This window comes from Aedes aegypti, chromosome 1 (genome assembly GCF_002204515.2).
Source record: "Aedes aegypti strain LVP_AGWG chromosome 1, AaegL5.0 Primary Assembly, whole genome shotgun sequence".
Classification (NCBI taxonomy): Eukaryota; Metazoa; Arthropoda; class Insecta; order Diptera; family Culicidae; genus Aedes; species Aedes aegypti.
Window position 1 is genome coordinate 201,910,831 of NC_035107.1, and position 20,675 is coordinate 201,931,505.

General features: G+C 38.6%; 1 protein-coding gene across 1 annotated transcript in view; it reads right to left on the reverse strand.

Moving 5' to 3' along the window:
• LOC5577527 (protein abnormal spindle) overlaps positions 1 to 20,350 on the reverse strand; it is a 69,842-nt gene extending 49,492 nt beyond the window's left edge. Inside the window, exons 1-3 of the mRNA XM_021857253.1 lie at positions 20,099 to 20,350; positions 19,831 to 20,013; positions 4,765 to 6,510 (exon numbers count right to left, since the gene is read on the reverse strand). Coding sequence (XP_021712945.1) covers positions 4,765 to 6,510; positions 19,831 to 20,013; positions 20,099 to 20,113 — 1,944 coding nt within the window. The 5' untranslated portion in view covers positions 20,114 to 20,350. The remainder of the gene's footprint in view (positions 1 to 4,764; positions 6,511 to 19,830; positions 20,014 to 20,098) is intronic.
• Between the last annotated feature and the right edge of the window lie 325 nt (positions 20,351 to 20,675).

Genomic DNA, 20,675 nt, shown 5'->3' on the forward strand with positions numbered 1-20,675 from the left:
GCCTACGAAGAGGGTCAGTTTGTCTCAGTCACCATCTGATACTGACGGAGGATGGATGTGCTCCCCCAAAGCACGGTCCTCCGTGCGGCGTCTTCTGGTGGCTGGACTGGTTTTTTGTGGAGGGGCTGGGAATTGAACCCATGACCTTCCGCTTATGAAGCGAAAGCGTTACCTCAACTTCGATATCGTAGCGCTGCAGGAACTTTGTTGGACTGGACAGAAGGTGTGGAAAAGCGGGCATCGAGCGGCTACCTTCTACCAAAGCTGTGGCACCACAAATGAGCTAGGAACTGGCTTCATAGTGTTGGGCAAGATGCGACAACGCGTTATCGGGTGGCAGCCGATCAACGCAAGGATGTGCAAGATGAGGATAAAAGGCCGTTTCTTCAACTACAGCATCATCAACGTACACTGCCCACATGAAGGGAGACCCGACGACGAGAACGTTTACGAGACGTTTTACGCGCAGCTGGAGCAGATTTATGACGGATGTTCTCCGCGTGACGTGAAACTTGTTGTTGGCGACATGAACGCACAGGTAGGACGAGAGGAGATGTACAGACCGGTGATCGGGCGGAACAGTCTGCATGCCGTATCTAACGACAACGGCCAACGATGCGTCAACTTTGCAGCCTCTCGTGGTATGGTAGTCCGAAGCACCTTCTTCCCCCGCAAAGATATCCATAAGACCACCTGGAGATCACCCGATAACCTAACCGAGAACCAAATCGACCACGTTCTAATCGACGGAAAATTCTTCTCTGACATTACCAATGTTCGCACATACCGCAGTGCGAATATAGATTCGGATCACTATCTAGTTGCTGTATGTATGCGCTCAAAACTTTCGACGGTGAACAACTCGCGTCGAAGCCAAACGCCGCGGCTTAACATCGAGCGGCTACGGGACTCAGAAGTAGCCCAAGAATACGCGCAGCAGTTGGAAGTGGCCCTACCAACGGAAGAGCAGCTTGGCGCCGCCACTCTTGAAGATGGCTGGAGGCACATAAGATCCGCCATAGGTAGTACCGCAACAGCAGCACTAGGTCCAGCGGCCCCGAATCAGAGAAACAACTGGTACGACGGCGAATGCGAGCAGTTGAAGAATGAGAAGAATGCAGCATGGGCGAGAATGCTGCAACACCGCACGAGAGCGAACGAGGCACGGTATAAACAGGCGCGGAACAGACAAAACTCGATCTTTCGAAGAAAAAAGCGCCATCAAGAAGAACGAGATCGCGAAGTTCTACGAGAAGCTTAACCGTTCGCGCAAAGGCTTTGTGCCACAAGCCGACATGTGCAGAGACTGTTACGGAAATCTTCTCACGAACGAACGTGAGGTGGTCGAAAGGTGGCGGCAGCACTACGACGAGCACCTTAATGGTGATGTGGCCAGTAGCGAAGGTGGCACGGAAATAATTTTGGGAGCACGCGCGGACGACGAAAGACTTCCGCCTCCAGATCTCCAAGAGGTAGAAACGGAGATTAGACGGTTGAAAAACAACAAAGCCGCTGGAGTGGACCAACTTCCGAGCGAGTTGCTAAAATACGGTGGTGATGCACTGGCAAGAGCGCTGCACTTGGTTATTTCCAAGATTTGGGAGGAGGAAGTATTGCCGGAGGAGTGGATGGAAGGTGTCGTGTGTCCCATCTACAAAAAGGGCGACAAGTTGGATTGCGCCAATTATCGTGCGATCACAATTTTGAGCGCCGCCTACAAGGTACTCTCCCAAATTCTATGCCGCCGTCTATCACCAATTGCTAGAGAATTCGTTGGACAATATCAGGCAGGATTTATGGGCGAACGAGCAACAACGGACCAGATATTCGCCATCCGCCAGGTGTTGCAGAAATGCCGCGAATACAATGTACCCACACATCATTTATTCATCGATTTTAAATCGGCCTATGATACAATCGATCGAGAACAGCTATGGCAGATTATGCACGAATACGGTTTCCCGGACAAACTGATAAGATTGATCAAGGCGACGATGGAGCGAGTGATGTGCGTAGTCCGCGTATCAGGGACACTCTCGAGTCCCTTCGAATCTCGCAGAGGGTTACGGCAAGGTGATGGCCTTTCGTGTTTACTGTTCAACATTGCTTTAGAGGGTGTGATAAGAAGAGCGGGAATAGACACGAGTGGCACGATTTTCAGAAAGTCCGTTCAGTTACTTGGTTTCGCCGACGACATTGATATTGTTGCACGCAACTTTGAGACGATGGCGGACACGTACATCCGACTAAGGGCTGAAGCTAGGCGAATCGGACTGAACATCAATGTGTCAAAGACGAAGTACATGATAGCGAGGGGCTCAAGAGAAGACACGGCACGCCCCCAACCTCGAGTTCATATTGACGGTGATGAAATCGAGGTTGTCGGCTCACTGGTGACCGCCGACAACGACACCAGCAGAGAAATCCAGAGACGCATCGTTGCTGGAAATCGTGCCTACTTTGGACTCCGTAGAACGCTCCGATCGAGCAAAGTTCGCCATCGCACGAAGTTGACCATCTACAAGACGCTGATTAGACCGGTACTCCTCTATGGGCACGAAACATGGACCCTACGTGCAGAGGATCAACGCGCCCTAGGTGTTTTCGAACGGAAGGTGTTGCGGACCATCTACGGCGGAGTGCAGATGGAAGACGGAACGTGGAGAAGGCGGATGAACCATGAATTGCACCAGCTGCTGGGAGAACCAACCATTGTCCACCTCGCAAAAATTGGGAGGCTGCGGTGGGCCGGGCATGTCACCAGAATGTCGGATACCAACCCGGTAAAAATGGTTCTCGAAAACAATCCGACCGGCACAAGACGACGTGGTGCGCCTCGGGTCCATCCGTTGCGTACGCTATCATTCACGATGATCACCAAATCACCTGGTTGAATAGCGGCTACATAGTCGAACCACTTGGTGCGACGTGACAAATCCGGCAGATATTCTCGGACCCATGATCACACGGTTCAATAAGTTCAATAAGACCAATATAAGGTCCGTTGAATTAAATCTATAAATCTATAAATAAAAAAAATTATACACATGGTGTGTTAGTCCAGAAGAGCCCGATTTTGTGTAACTTAGTTTTAGAGTACACTATATTTTTTGAGAATTTTCTATTTTGGGGCTGTCTATTACCACGTGGTCATTTTTTTGGTCTTCCAGAACTCCCCTCCCCCCTCGTGGTATTTTGTTCATACAGCAAATTTTTAAATTTGTATGGACCGTGATCTTTGGCTAGACACCACCATCCTCCCCCCATAAATGAACAAGACCTACAACGAACGAAAGCTGATTGTACTGTAATCCGGGGCAACATTGATAGCAAAGACACTCTTCGTAAAAAGTTCAATTCAATATTTATCGATAAAATATTTTCAATGCATGATTAGTGATTCGTTTCCTTTTATTGATGAGCTACACACCAAATTTTCGATCAGTCTTCCAGCAATTTCGTTTGATGAAATCCATTCATCAATACACCATTTTAATGATGTACAGCACTTCTGAAATTGTTTACTGGAATTCAGCAATTTAACTTGCTGGATAATTGTCAACATTATCAGGTTTACTAATTTTCAGTAATTTATATGTCAAGTGATTGATAACCAGCAATCGATTACAAATTTAGCCGTAAACAATAATTACTGAACTCCAGCAACAGTTGTATTTGTCAACCGAGAAACTTAAAAAAGAGAAAAAAAAATCCCACTTTCATATGGAAAACCAGCATGAAGGTTTGTGAGAAAAAAAAAAAAAAAATCTATTAGTCGCACTTTTTTGTATATCTCTTCAAATATCTGAGAAAGTACAATATCTAATGAAATACTAATTATTGATAAATATCTCAAGTGTCTATCTCTAGGATAACAATACCGGAACGACCAACAGGGCTTTTCTCTTTCCTCCCAAGGCGCAGCAAATTTTGGATTATTTTTCATTGTGAAAATAAATGTTTATAGCATGTAACGGAATAGAGTTTTTATAAGTTTTTTTGACGAACTTTACATAAACGTTGCATCAATCAGAACCTGGCGGCCCGCAATTGCGTTATACCCAACCCCGTCCTTAGACGGGGTACACTTTGGAATTTTGTGTAATTTTATGGTTGATTCAACTATTTTGTGTAGTTGAACCAACCATAACTATTGTTGAATCCATTTTAATGTATGGTTGAATGAAATTCAATATAAAATATGATTGATCTACCAGCAATTATGCTTGACTGGACCATTCTTTTTTCTCCGTGTATGGAAATTTCTGACATAGATTACAAAAATGGTCCCAGTTTGTGAAAATGATATTCGCTAAGAGATTTGAGACCATATTCAAGTTCTATGATACCCAGGCTGTCAAAGATAAGTGACCATCTATTCAAAACTTCATCATATAGTGGTCGTAGAACAGATTGTTGGTAAGCGTTCCGAAAATGCTAAAATCGTTTCAATTTTTAAAATTCTTATATCAAGCCTCAAATGTTCTCAATTCAAATGAAAACAGCTGTTACATGAAGTGTCATACTAATATTCTTTAGTTTTGCATTCGTTTTACTTAACTGATTAACAGAAATTATGATATTTGGCTTAGTATGTGGTGGGTCTCGCACTATCAAAGTTACCCGCATTATCAAAGATACCCCGTTTTACGGTATCAATGTTATCCCGGACTACGGTACATATTTTCCAATAAACTTCTTCTACGATAGATACCGTGTTAGTACTTAATCTGAAATATGTTCCCATTTTCAACTAAATCTTACCTGAAAGCACGGCTTGGCGGCAGTCGAAGTGCTCATGGAACGGTTCCTCGTCGATGCCGTTCCTATCGTAGAACTTCTTGAGCCACCACTTCCGCCGCTTCCAACGGACGAACTCCTCTGCATCGAGCCCATCGAAGGCGTCGTTTGCATTAGTTTGCTCTTTTTAGGCGGTGAAATGACCACAGCCGCCAGCGCCTCATCCGCTAGGTCTACCGAAGCCATACTACTGTCCAGATGGCGCTTCGTTCCGGGCGGTTTCATCTCGTCACTGATCCGACTGATTTCGTGCAAATTGAACCGACTGGATTGGGCCCGGATTTCGTGCGCCTTGAACATCATCCGCGCCTCGCCATCATCCTCATACTCCCCCGCGACGGCGGCATTCAGATTCGGCATCGATCCCTGCTGCTGCTGTTTGATCTCCATGGTGAGATGTTGCACAATGTTGTCGTCGGAGCTGCACTTGGTCAAATGTTCGTGGCTGGCGATTTTGAACGTTTTTTGCTGGATTTGGTGAAGCTCTTCACTGTTGCGGCCTGCGTGATACGTGACGCCCAGTTCCCGGGAGCTTTCCTCCGCAATCATCGAGAGTTGCGGGTTTGAGGCGTACGGCGAAACGGTTTGCGTTTTGTTCAGGGTTTTGGGATGGTCTGATTCGTGCAAGGCCGCTTCCAGGTTGGAGAGGAAAACCAACTGGATCTCGTTGCAGGGGGAATCGGTTTTCGCGGAGCGGGAGAACGGCGTTGGGGAGCATTTCAGTTGCAGTTCGGTCAGTTCCAGATCGTGGGAATAGTTGAACTGTTTGTTCGAGTCTTTTTCGCCGGTTTCATCGATCATCAGGTAGGTTTTCCCGGACTGGAATTGCTTCGTAACGGTTGAGAAACAGTTCGGATCGAATTCGTTTCGTGTGGCATTGGTTGGGGTGAGACTCAGCTGTTGGTTCCGTGCCGATAGCATTTGATTCGATGATGTGTAACAAGATTTGGGAGTTTCCTTCATGGCCAGTACGCTTTGATTGGTTTGGATCCGAGGAGTGAGCTCTTCATCGTCCAGATTGATCTCCGGCGAAATACTGAGTCGCCTACGAAGGAGATTCGGTTTGTCCAATCGGATGTCGTCTATATTGTAGCAATTTACCGGAGTAGGCAGACTTGCCAGGTACGACAAATTGGATTGTGAATTCGAGGGTGTGAATTTGAGATTGCTAAAAAGCTTCGAAGCGTTTTCCGGAGTGACAGGACTAACATTTTCCTTGTTGGTCTTCGTCTTCACCGAAATACATTCCGAAATGTTTGAAAAATTGAACTCACTGGAATTGAATAGATTGGATGCATTGCTCGGCTGTAAAACGTTAATCCTTGGTGCGGCTTGTCGTGCGAGTGGTGGAGGTGATGCAAAGGTTTTTCTTGCAGGCGACTCTCGTTTTTTGACCAGCAGATTGCGTTTTAATACTGCCTTAGGCGGTGATGGAGATTTTAGTTTGAGCTTCTTGGGAACAAGAGGTACTTGTTTGAATACTGGTTTCTTAACTGGGGGAGCTTTTCTCAGTTCTACGGATTTGAGGATCAGCGCGATGTCTTTCTTGTTGCCAAAACTATCGCTCATTTGCAGCACTTCCTTGTTGGCGAACATTTTGAGTGGATTCCAAACCAGGTCCATCTGTCGTTCTTCGCCGGCAGGAATATCCTGTGATGTCCATTGTAATCCGAGGTTGAATTCCGTTCTCGGTATTTTGGTTACAAGTACCTGAAAAATAGAACAAAATGAGGCTTTTATTAACATTTTGTTAACAACATATTACATTTGATTTGCCGTAGCAGTTAGGATTCTTTACAGGTGAGTTGATTTCACCTGCTTATAAGAGAAAAAAAAACGTTTTCAATTTACTTAACCTAAATATATAACGCTAACGCATTAATCGTGGTAATAGAGGATATTCTATGTAACTCATTGATACTATGCCAAGGAGGAAGCTTCAGAATAATTTTCAAAATTTTATTTTGAATTCTCTGCAGGGCTTTCTTCCTGGTATTACAACAGCTAGTCAATATTGGTACAGCATACAACATGGCTGGCCTGAAAATTTGTTTGAATATCCCTTTCGGAACGAACCAGCACAACTGTGCTGTTCGGCACCCATGATATCGAATGATTCTTCAAGCCAATAAATCATTGTTTTACCAATTTTGTTTTATTTCGATTATTGAATTATCATTGATACTTGTAATTAAGCGCAAAGTCTTCGATTTAATGGCCTAAGCTTCTGAATACATGTTTAATGATTATTTTGTATTAACACAAAATAATAACACACAATGTCTATAATAAATCAGAATTAACATGCAACAAAAAGTGTGAAAATTAATTGAATTTTTAGCAGTAGAAATCTTTCATAAGTTCGTGACGGTCTCAAGACAGGAAATAGAAGAGGCTAACGTTATCCAATGTCAACTTGGCGGTCGTATCTGGGAAACAAACTCTTACGTTTTTCTTTTCATATGAGTAAAATATGATAACATATGCTTTCGTCCTGATAGATATAGGAATGTTGTGCTATAGTAAAGTGACCAGATATGTTTTGCTTCAATCCGGGACAAAAATAAAAGTTTTTAAAATGTATCATATAACATTACACGATACGTGATATTTGTCTTCCTTTTGAGGTCATAACCTAAGAAAATCACGGTTTTATAATCTAATGTTTTGAAACGAAAATCATTAGATTTTTTTTCCAAATATGTGAACCACTACGTCTATCCTTTTGGTGTCGTAAAACAGGGTGCAAAATGATCATTTATTACAACTTTTTTTAATATTATTATGAATTTAGATATTGTGAAACTAATTTAGACAACATTGATTTACAGTCAATGGCAAAAACTAGCAATCAACTGCTGTTTTTCCATACAAAATGCACAAATTTGAGGGTCTGTATCTCAGCTTTTGGTTATCCGATTTGGCTGAAATTTGAATGACGAACTACAAACAACTTGAAGTTTTGTCTGTAGTGAATTCAATACATTGCAGTATTTTCCAGAGTTTCAGAGAGTTCTCAAAGGTAAGTACACAAGAGACTTTAAAATTTAAAAAAAAAAATGATAAGTTTTGGGTGGTTGGTTTGTTGGGCAAAGTTGTTTACTTTCAGAAGTTACACAATTTATCAGAACACACCAAACATCCACAACTGATCGTTTTTTAATTAAATTTTGAAGTCTCTCGGTAGTTCGATACTGAAATTTCTGCTTAATCGGACTACCAAAAGCTGTGCATGGGAAAATAGCACTTGATAACCAACTTTTGTCACTGACTATGTATGTAAGTTAACAAAATTGATTTTTATAAAATATTTAACAAATTATAGAAAAAAAAACTTATGAAATTCAAAATTTGAAATGACAGCCAGGGGTGAAACTGTTTCCATGCTCTAACACATTTCAAAGATTGAACATCTGCCCTATACACTAAATGTTGGTCCCCTGAAACTGGAAAACCTTAAACTACTTCTTACGACTATGAAATGATCACATTTAATTGCAAGAATAAACTTTGAAATCCTACTTTATTTGCCTAGATTTTCAAATGAATGTGTCGTATATTGTACGTTTTTGTAAATCATCATCACATTTCAATTAATATTGTCGAAATGTGATAGAAGCCGACTGATCGAATCCGGGACGCTCGATAATGCGGGACAGATGTCTTGAATCCGGGATTGTCCCGCACAATCCGGGACGTCTGGTCACTTTATGCTATAGCCATTTGTTTAAAAAACTTTGAACGCGGTTCTTCACTGTCGACATTATTTTCTTCTACATGGAAATTTTTCATATTAATCGAATACATTATATCTATAAGCACGTTTAAATCTTACAAATAATCATTTATCATGGTCGAATCGCTTATCAAAGTTAATCCTGTGACCCAACGATCCTCCCCATCAACAAACATCCCTCCCAGTAACCTTTGTGGGTATGCAGAACCAAACACGGTCTCCAAATAGCAAAGGTTACACACTAACATTCCTTCCTCCAATCCCACTTGACTGCTAGGACGTGACCGGCGCCGGAAAACGTTTTTTTCAGCTCAGTGAATGTTTCCAGAATTTCGATTTTTTTCGAATTTAAGCTGTAATCAGCGCTGTAGTTTCCAAACAAAATATGCAAATTTCAATTTTATTTTTCTTAGAGATCGACTTAAACCTCATTGGAAACCAGTGCCATTGATAGCATACTTGTAAAGTATCGTTAACATTTCTTGAAGCGTAATGAAAGTGTTGAAAATATTTAGATTTTTATGTTTTATATTTCCACTCAACTTATCTCACTTCAATGACCCATATCGAAACGAAAAAAACAAGAATTCAGCAAAAACAATTATGGAACTTTGTTCTTAAAAATTTAACATGATTACCCCTGAAAAAATATCACGATTTCATTGAAGTTGAATTTTTTGATTTATGAACTATGAGGTAACCTCTGTGCGCCGCCCTGGCAAGAAAAATCTATCTTTGACACCGCATTTTTTGTGAAAAATCTTACCGCGTCGGTGTTCCCGCATTTGATATTTGCATTTCAAATGCACACAGCAATACTTCGCTGATCTCTTCAGGAGTTTGTTTTGAGATTTTGCACGAACTAATTCTTCCAAGAATTTCTTTTATATGCCTTCATTTCTAGTCAATCTGGATTTTTTTAAGGATAACCACAACAGGAATCATTCATCCAAAAAATATTCCATTTATTTCTCTAGGACTTCCTTCAGCATTATCGTTTAGAGCATCGTTTACAATTCAAAATTTTTTTCAGGAATTCCTACAATTTTTTTGGAAAAAATTATCAATGAAGTCTTCAAATATGTTTTCAAGTCATTCATCCGGCGAAATTTCAAGGAAAATTGTTAGATTGCTTAGTTTTTGCAGATAAAACTTGTGTGAGTTCTAAGTACGCCTTGTAGAATTTCTACTAGAAATAGAACTAAAGAACCTGACAACCATTCGCGCTGAAAATATGATCGATTGGTCACCGAGTGACCAGTGAGTTAAATTTTCAACACAAACGGCTGTCTGGTTCTCTAGATTTGTGCTCTTGAAAATTCGTGGTTTGGCTTCGATGTATCTTCACTAGAAAGACCACCTAAATTTGTGATAGAATTCTTCCTGAAATATTTAAAAAACATCCATAGAGATTGGGCAATTTTATTAGAAAAAAATATTAGAGAAATGTTTGAATCACAGCAACAATATTTTGATGATATGCTGGAGACATTCCAAGAGAAATTTCTGTAGGAATTTAATGAGGAATCCTAGAATCCAATTTATCGAGTAATTCCTGGAAAAGTTCATTATAGATATCATCGAAAAATGCTTGAAGGATTTTTGAAGCAATTCCTGAGAGTAACCGTAGGATGAATATTTGAGAAAATCCTTGAAAAATGCATGGAATACATGAGAGATTTCGTAAAAAATGTCGAAACAAAAAAAAAATCCGGAATAAACTTTTGTGGAAGCGTTGGAGTGCTGTACCGTGGACGTACCATATTTGACGCGGTTAAGAAAATTCTAAATTCAAACACTTGTCAAATTGTCTAAATCTGTCCGATTTTGTTGAAATTTGAACCTATGCTAGCTCAACTATTATAGAATTAGGGAAAATTTAGTAAAAAAAATATTAAACGTTTTTTTCTTCATGTTTGATTGACTTTTTGTGGAACACATTAGGTTCCTTAATTGACGCATCAATTCTTCAATGTGCCTAATTTGACGCACTATGTTCCTTATTTGACGCTCTTACAACAAATTGCTTAAGTTTAAAATATACAAGAGTTTCAGTATTCAATAGTTCAATTAATTGAAAAAAGCGCGTTAGAGTGAACTTAAAAGTTAGAATCTTCGGAAAAAAGTTTTGAATGACGTCATCCGGTAGTACTTTTGCTATGCGTTTAGTTAGTGTAGAAAATAAAACCGGCGATTGAGTTCAATCCATAGTTAAGCATTATTGTTTATTTTAAAATATTTTCGTCGTGATATCAAACAAGGAAAAGGATTGAAAACTACGTTGCGCTGGAACGGGGAAGGTAGTTGATAAAATAAGGACAAATTGGTCAAAAACTAGAACGAAACAAACCGGTTCCAAAAAATGGCCGGTTGAGAATTTTCGTTACTTATAAAACGTGAACTATGCCTACTTGTCCCTTGTTCTATGTCACCCTTATGGACCGCGGGACAAATATGCGTAGAACCAACGGCAGTATGGGCCTCGAAATAGATCTAGAACCATATATGGGGTCATACATTAAGTACGTCATGTTATTAGGGGGAAGGAGGTGTTCTGCAAGATATGATGAATCATACAAGTTTTTTAAGGCTCCATATAAAAAGTGTGATGTAGAAAGGATGGACGGGGTTTTTGTAGAATATTGTATGTTTTTGTGACACGTATCTCATGGACACCCCCTAGTGTATAAATTATACGAAACAAACCATTGAACCTACACCTCACCTCCTGAAGCTTCCTTGAAACATTAGGGGACGTCCATAAACCGCGATAAATTGTACAATTTTCAACCACTCTCAACCTTGGCCACATTTATTTTATGAAAAATGCGAATATTTTGTATGAATCGTTGCGTTTTCCTGAACCTCCTCCTCTTCCTAAAAACGTGACGCAATCTATGGGTGACCCTTTACATGTGATTACATAAAGCATTGGGTTGTTCTGCGGACGGATTTTTAAAATGCATGCACCATAAATATTTCTTTTCCTATTTTCAATTCAACAAAACATGCTGAACAAAATAGCAAATAATTAGGAACATTGTGTGCCTAACTTGACGCACAAGATTTTCATACAAAAATATGTCTTAAACCTTAAAAACAGAAAAATTTCGACGTCAAATTATGAATAAAAGAATATTACTGACTGTTGTTGATGATATTGCTGTAAAACAGCACAATATTTTAATGAAAATTGATTAACAATATTTAGCACATTCACTAAGGAATAAAATAATTGACGCACATGTCGGATGCATTTTCAAATAATGTTTATTTTTTGCCTATTATTAATCAAAAATAAACTTTTTTTTATTGAAATCATTCAATAACATGTAAATGAAGATTTAGGAATAAAATTCCGAACGCTATTCTGAACTAGAATTAATTTATAATAACATTAATTAGAAAATGCGTCAAGTTTGGACCCGCGTCAAATATGGTACGTTCACGGTAGGCATAGTTCACGTTTTATAAGTAACGAAAATTCTCAACCGGCCATTTTTTGGAACCGGTTTGTTTCGTTCTAGTTTTTGACCAATTTGTCCTTATTTTATCAACTACCTTCCCCGTTCCAGCGCAACGTAGTTTTCAATCCTTTTCCTTGTTTGATATCACGACGAAAATATTTTAAAATAAACAATAATGCTTAACTATGGATTGAACTCAATCGCCGGTTTTATTTTCTACACTAACTAAACGCATAGCAAAAGTACTACCGGATGACGTCATTCAAAACTTTTTTCCGAAGATTCTAACTTTTAAGTTCACTCTAACGCGCTTTTTTCAATTAATTGAACTATTGAATACTGAAACTCTTGTATATTTTAAACTTAAGCAATTTGTTGTAAGAGCGTCAAATAAGGAACATAGTGCGTCAAATTAGGCACATTGAAGAATTGATGCGTCAATTAAGGAACCTAATGTGTTCCACAAAAAGTCAATCAAACATGAAGAAAAAAACGTTTAATATTTTTTTTACTAAATTTTCCCTAATTCTATAATAGTTGAGCTAGCATAGGTTCAAATTTCAACAAAATCGGACAGATTTAGACAATTTGACAAGTGTTTGAATTTAGAATTTTCTTAACCGCGTCAAATATGGTACGTCCACGGTACTTGTCCCTTGTTCTATGTCACCCTTATGGACCGCGGGACAAATATGCGTAGAACCAACGGCAGTATGGGCCTCGAAATAGATCTAGAACCATATATGGGGTCATACATTAAGTACGTCATGTTATTAGGGGGAAGGAGGTGTTCTGCAAGATATGATGAATCATACAAGTTTTTTAAGGCTCCATATAAAAAGTGTGATGTAGAAAGGATGGACGGGGTTTTTGTAGAATATTGTATGTTTTTGTGACACGTATCTCATGGACACCCCCTAGTGTATAAATTATACGAAACAAACCATTGAACCTACACCTCACCTCCTGAAGCTTCCTTGAAACATTAGGGGACGTCCATAAACCGCGATAAATTGTACAATTTTCAACCACTCTCAACCTTGGCCACATTTATTTTATGAAAAATGCGAATATTTTGTATGAATCGTTGCGTTTTCCTGAACCTCCTCCTCTTCCTAAAAACGTGACGCAATCTATGGGTGACCCTTTACATGTGATTACATAAAGCATTGGGTTGTTCTGCGGACGGATTTTTAAAATGCATGCACCATAAATATTTCTTTTCCTATTTTCAATTCAACAAAACATGCTGAACAAAATAGCAAATAATTAGGAACATTGTGTGCCTAACTTGACGCACAAGATTTTCATACAAAAATATGTCTTAAACCTTAAAAACAGAAAAATTTCGACGTCAAATTATGAATAAAAGAATATTACTGACTGTTGTTGATGATATTGCTGTAAAACAGCACAATATTTTAATGAAAATTGATTAACAATATTTAGCACATTCACTAAGGAATAAAATAATTGACGCACATGTCGGATGCATTTTCAAATAATGTTTATTTTTTGCCTATTATTAATCAAAAATAAACTTTTTTTTATTGAAATCATTCAATAACATGTAAATGAAGATTTAGGAATAAAATTCCGAACGCTATTCTGAACTAGAATTAATTTATAATAACATTAATTAGAAAATGCGTCAAGTTTGGACCCGCGTCAAATATGGTACGTTCACGGTAGCATTTTTGGAATAATTTCTGAGGAAATTCGTCTAATCATTCATTGAAAAATCGCTGGTAGCATCCCTGCAGAAATTTCTGAAAATATTGAAAAATAAATCACAGGAGAAATTACTATAATTCCTGAAGCATTCCTCGTGAGCTGAAAAAAAAAAATACCATTAGGAACTTGTGGAATAGAGATATTTTTTTTTATTAAAATAGAGGTTATGGTCTCTAATAACCAAAACTTGCATTAACATAAAAAAATTGCTTACCTGAAAAATGTACTATTTTTCGTGCCTGTTGTAATGTTTGCTCTTTTCCTACAAAGTTTATTATTTTTGTACAACAGGCGAAAAAACATGTTTGTAATTTTTTTTAATGTTTTCAACTTTTCAATTGCTCATATACGACACCCAACAGAACAGTACTTGCCTTTACCAATATGGCAATCTTAAGTTCTGATTACTTATCTAAACAATTTTTATGCCGATTAATTAAAAATCGTTAGATGGTCTGAACATGTCAACTACCTACCGTTTTGAATTTTTTTGACGTTGGATAACGTCTTACGGCAACATATGGGGGTACAATTCAGAAAAACGAAAAATTGAGCATGTAACGAAAAATGGTCAGGTTTTGACCGCTAATAACTCAGTAATTTATCGATAGATTTTCAATATTTATCCATGAATCGATTGGAAATTTATCTACGCGTCGATTCAAATGGAGGACACTATTGATTATTAGCAACAAACTATTGAAATATCGTAAAACGTTGACCCCTTTCTTATCTAACCAATCACGTTCAAGCACATTTTTCGGTTCCGCTTCCCACTATAAAAGCGCACCGCACCCTGCTTCTTCCCTCATTCTTCTTTTTGCCGTCAGACTGTGAACACGGTCGGCGAGCAAATTTCGAGAGTCATTCGCGTCCTCAGTTCAGTTTTCAATAGGACGCGAATACAACACGCATTAGAACCGAAGAACCACGCATTTCGAAGCCGCAGCAACTGAAGCCGCTCATTTGAGTGCACCAGCCAGCATAATCGTTTTCGGCCAGAAATCGTCGCTACCAGCCAGTGCTCCGCTGTCATTGCCATGCGGGAGGCTAGCGCGGTAATTCTGGTTCATTAGATCGAGCGGCACAGCCGTCACCGTCCGTGTAATATTCCCTAATTTGTACGAGATGGCTGAAGAAAATCGACCAAAGCCGCTTGTTGAAGCGCACATCGTCATCCGCACCGCAAATCTCATCGGGCGAGGAAGATTGAAACCAGTGCGCCGTCAAAATGTGTCCGTGTTACGAAGAGAAGAACTAGCTTATAAGTTAAAATTCTCGTTAATAAAGAAATAATAATAATAATGTCCGTGTTACGCAAATTCAACAATTCAATCGGCCCTTTTCAGAGCCAACAAATGTGTTTTAAAGAGTTGATTGTGTAATATTCCCTAATTTGTACGAGATGGCTGAAGAAAATCGACCAAAGCCGCTTGTTGAAGCGCACATCGTCATCCGCACCGCAAATCTCATCGGGCGAGGCAGATTGAAACCAGTGCGCCGTCAAAATGTGTCCGTATTACGCAAATTCAACAACTCAATCGGCACTTTTCAGAGTCAACAAATGTGTTTTAAAGAGTTATTTGTATAATATTCCCTAATGTGTTTACCGCATACTTGCTATAATCTCTTAATTCATCTCATAGCATCATACAATAATTGATTTATTACGAATAATTGACAATACGGCAATTTGAGGCTGTTTCCGAGGATGCTGCTGCAGTGCCGTCGGGTTGCAATAACAGCATAATGCTAATCTGTACATCCCTTACCCAGACATCAGTTTCATATAGCCTATTTCCCAGATAAGAAAACGAAGAATATGAAAGGAGGAGCATCATCTGCTATTCTAAGGGTATAAAGCATCCCTCCTTCGTTGAATCTGGTTTCATTCTGTTTTCGCTTTCGAGCTGGTAAGAGCTTCTCCAAACCTGCTCAGCTCCTCGCTACCAGAGGCAAGCTGTTGTACGAGATGGCTGAAGAAAATCGACCAAAGCCGCTTGTTAAAGCGCATATCGTCATGCGCATCGCAAATCTCATCGGGCGAGGAGGATTGAAACCAGTGCGCCGTCAAAATGTGTCCGTGTTACGCAAATTCAACAATTGACCCCCAAAACCTCCCCTTGGTTGCGCCACTGACGTACAGAAATTTTGTATTGGTATCTCCCTCCCAGGTTATATCCTGGGAGGGAGGCACCGATACTACCCACGAAATATGGCACAAAGTTATTTCAAACTGCAAGAAAACTCCAGCTTGCCAACGACAATCAAGGCAGACTTGATGAAAATCGCTATTTTTCTTTTGTTGTGTACCTTCGATCGTTCTGGACGAACATGGAAAAAGGGCCAAAGTTTTCGAAGCATTTAATTTTCGTTTTTATTGGAAAAAGTAAAATGATGAGTATTTGAATACTTTATATTCAATCAGAATAAAAGGAGCTGTCGTGACATTACTTTTGAATAAGCATGAATTGCTTTTCAATCGATTTTTTGTTATATTTGATAAAATTCAAAACTATCTTTTGATCAATTACGCGCTTTTATCATGTTTGTTCATTGTTTAAGATCTGGGCTCACAGTGACAGTTCATGACAGCAGAATTTCGGCACACCTTGACGTACACAAATTTCGTATTGGTTTGGGATCATTCAAATATTACGTAACACAAAATTTACCAATTTGAGAACCCCACCCTCCCCCAACGTAACAGCTTGTGTACGGAAAATTTTAATTTTTTGTGTGTACCGTAACATCATGAAAGACTCCCTCCCTCCCCCTATTGCGTTACGTAATATTTGAATGAACCCTTTCTCCCTCCCTGGTTATATCGACACACGGAGAGAAAATTTGGAACAAAAAATCAACAGAAGCACATCGAGATATGGAGATATCGAGATAAGAAGGATATCGAGATATGGAGAGATATAATGTAAGCACATGTATGCGCAGTTAAGAAATTATCATCGTATTTTTGCTTCAAATAAGGCTAAAATATGTATCTTTTTATTCAAACTGCTACAAACGATAGGCTTTTAACCCTTCAGTAGAACGCGTGATTTAAAATAAATAAAAATGATTCACAAAAAATTAAAAAATGCAAAAGGTGATGCAACACCTTGTGCCTAACATTGCGCACAAAATCTGAATTGTTCCTAACTTTGCGCATGATGTGCCTAACTTTGCGCATGCCTTAAATTGCTCGTTTACTCTAAATAATTTTACTTTTTTACTGGTTTTGTATTAAATAAAAAGGTTACAACTAATATGAGTTTCATCAAGAGTTTTTTTTTCCGTGAATTTCAATTTAATTTATTCAATCACCCCAAACATAGAGTGCCCACGAATAGTAATTTTCTCTGTTCTTTTTTTTTATAATACATATATTCACAAAATCACAATATATCACAGCAATATAGTTTACAGCCGCAGCTTATGCCTATTTGATATCGTACGTTGCTTTATATAACTTATTCTCTTGTTTTTTTTTTTTTAATTCTTAAACTAAAAGATGTATCGTTGATCTCTCGCGATTAATTTTTTTGTTATCTATTTGTCGTAAGTACGGATATTTCATAATTGAACGCTTTTTGCAAGACAACTGGAGCTTGAATCGTTGTCCTTCAATTGGGAAGCCAACCTTTGCGCTATCAATTATCCAAGTTTACAGTAATAGTCTCCTGTGTTGATACAGTGGATTTTCCGAGATTTTTCAATGCACACCTTGCCTTCAGCTTCATACAAAAGGTACTTTCAAGAATATTACATGTAGCCGCTGCCTTCTGGATTGAGTGACCATTCCTGGTAATATCGACAGATTTTGTCATTTGCAAGGACGTACATACATGTATTTACGTGCCATTCCGAATTGCTAGAAGTGCGCAAAAATTAAGACCCTCGTGTAAAAATGGGTCCTAACATTGCGCATCGCCTTTTTCAAATAAAAATTCAACATATTATATGGAAAATAAATGAAATTACTAGAATATTACCTTTCTTGCAAATACACCGCAAATATACTTTTCACAACACAGTTTTGTTCATACAAATGTTGATTTTTTGCAGAGCCACTCCTTAGCGCTTGTTCTAAGACGGTGTAAAAGTACACGTTTATGCGTATGACGATAAGGTTTTTTGTTTATTTACTAACATTAACGAGGGTTTCTTAGTAAACAAATGTATGTCAAATACTTATTTCCCATAAACGAACATGTTGCTGAAACTGAATTGTTAAAAAAATAAATGATTAATTATAATTTTTTCGTGCTAAGTTTGGAGCTGCGCAAAGTTAGGTGCGTACACGGTAGTTGGCAACCAATACAAAACTTGTGACATTCCGACAAATAATTTCTTCAAGTTAGATGAATGGATAGATAACTTTATTTGACAGATTTTCTTTTTTACTTCAGAAGTTCATTAAGTGATTATTTCCCATGAAATTTCACCAAGAATTTTCCTAAGGAGTTAAAAAATGGTTTTGGATATCGCAAAATAAGACTTAGATTGTTCCAAAAAAAAGAACACAAACAATATCTCAGGAATTCTAACAGGAATTATATTATTTCTGATATTTTTTCAAGAAAGCCCTTACTGCCCATAACTGCATATTTGAAACATTTGACAAAAGTAGGCATTGAGTAAATGGGATACCAAGTTTGCATTTTATTGCATCCTCCAAGACTCCCGTTTAAACCATGTTGGAATATTCAACCACATACTACTCTAGATGTCTCCAAGGATTTCTTAGGATTTTATACAAAGTTGCCCTTCAGAATTTTTTTAAGACTTGAACTATAAATAACTCTAAGGATATCTTCAGGAATTACTTCAGAGATTGCTCCTAAGATTTCTTGGGAAGCCATCCAATAATTCTAAGAGATTTTCCAAGGATGTTTTCAAACAAAATCAAGCAAGGAAATGTAAATGCAATTTCCCAGAAAGCTGAGAAACCGTTGACGTATTCCTAAAGCAAATCTTAGGGTAACTTTCGTTAAAACTTGTGTAAGTTTTTAAGTCACCCTTGATGAATAAGGATTTCTAGAAGAACTCACCCTTGATGAAAGGTTTTCTAGATTATTGCTAAGATAAATAAAAAAAGAAAAATCAATTAAATCCCTGTATAATATTTTTAATATTCATTTAAAAAAATGAAAGAAATCCAGCAATCCTTGCATGAAATGCTGGAGAAATTCCTAGATTATTTTTTGGGAACCTCAATAATAAAACACAGGATGAATTTAAGGAACTGTTTGAAATGTTCTCAATAGATTCACTCGAATAATTTTCCCCTCGAAGATTTTTTGGAGCAATATTTGTAAATAATGGTTGCTCTGGGTTTTGACGCAAAAAAATCTTAATAATTTCCTTAATGTGATCGTAATTCCTTGAGAATTATAGATTTTTTCCAGGTTGAATAAAATTCCTTGATGATTCCACGTTGTACCTGTGATATGCCGACCTGCTGCATGAAATTGTACTGGTTCCAAACTTAAAAAAATCACGCTTATGAAACTCGTGCCATAGATAGAGAAACTTGGTAAAACTATAAACTGCATCATTCAAAACTTTTCTTCCAACGATCAAAATCGTTTAATTTTGAAAATATTCTCTTAGTTCAGCTTGCGAATATTATAAACTTTCAATATCCATACTGCCCATACTCGCATAACAGTCCCATGTTCTATGGGATTTCCTATATAAATGGGACTGTTATGCGAGTATGGGCAACAGAGTTTTCTATGAATAATGAGAATTTATTTCTTGTACCGTAATAATAGGGAACACCGCAATAATGGGCAAATTATCCTGAAGGTTTTTAAGATAACCATGATAAAAATACTAATTGAGATTTCCGAAATTGGCAACATAAAATCTACGCCTCTGCCAAAATCGGTGAGGCACTGCAATTATTCATACGCCATTCCTTACACACCCCAATATCCCCTACTTCACATCTGGCATGTCTTCTCAACTCAACAGAGACAAAACCGTTCCCTATGCTTTCGCCACGCTTCTCTTCCATTCTTATCCTTCTAGAAAACAGGATCAGCAAATTGCATTTTCCCTGTCCTTGCTCGATCCCTTCTCCCTCCTCACCTTTATTTCCTCATCGTACGGGTTCTTAACGATCAGTTCGCGGCGAGCCGATTTTCCGACGGGCACTCCATCGAAAATGACCGTTGCTTTGGGCGTGAACGGTCCCAACATCACCAGTGTCGGTTCCCGCGATTCCGTTCGCCGTTTTGGCTGTGCGGTCGGGCGGGTCGGAGTGACCTTTACCTACGGAAAGCCAACAACAAAATTATCGTTGATAACCAGCAAAGTAACTTTTTGCAGTTTTGTAATTGCACTTTCCGTCACTTACCTCGAATGCACTCATTCTGTTTCGGCAAAAATTCCACTACACCATTCCTCTAAAACGGAAAACTTCTACACCTTTCGAATCTCCAAGGACTAGATAACTTTCTTCCCACCAAAAATAGGCACTTTTCGTCACTTTTTCCGGCAAAATATGGAATCGAAAATCGGACAACTTGCGGAAAGCCAAAACGAAAACGATGGCGAGCAGAAAATCGTTGGGATTTTTGTTTTGGACCAACACTCTTTGAGCAGTCGTCGTTGTCACTCTGGCGGAAAATGAAGAAAACTTGCGATACGATGGTTACGACCGTTACGATGACATAACTGTATCACAGTCAAAGATTTCTACTTGTACTTTGAGCGGAATTTATTCAAATATATTGGTTAATTTATTCTTCTTTCCGAATTTTTAAATAGAAGCGGAACAAATAGCTACACTCAGGCAAATGGACTATCGGTAAACATAGGAACCCCTATTCTTGTGGAAATTCGCCACAAGAAATCGGATTGAAATTCATAAATTTGTCTTATGAAACCAGAATTTGAAAACAAAAAACGTTTTCGCGGCAACCTGGAATCGA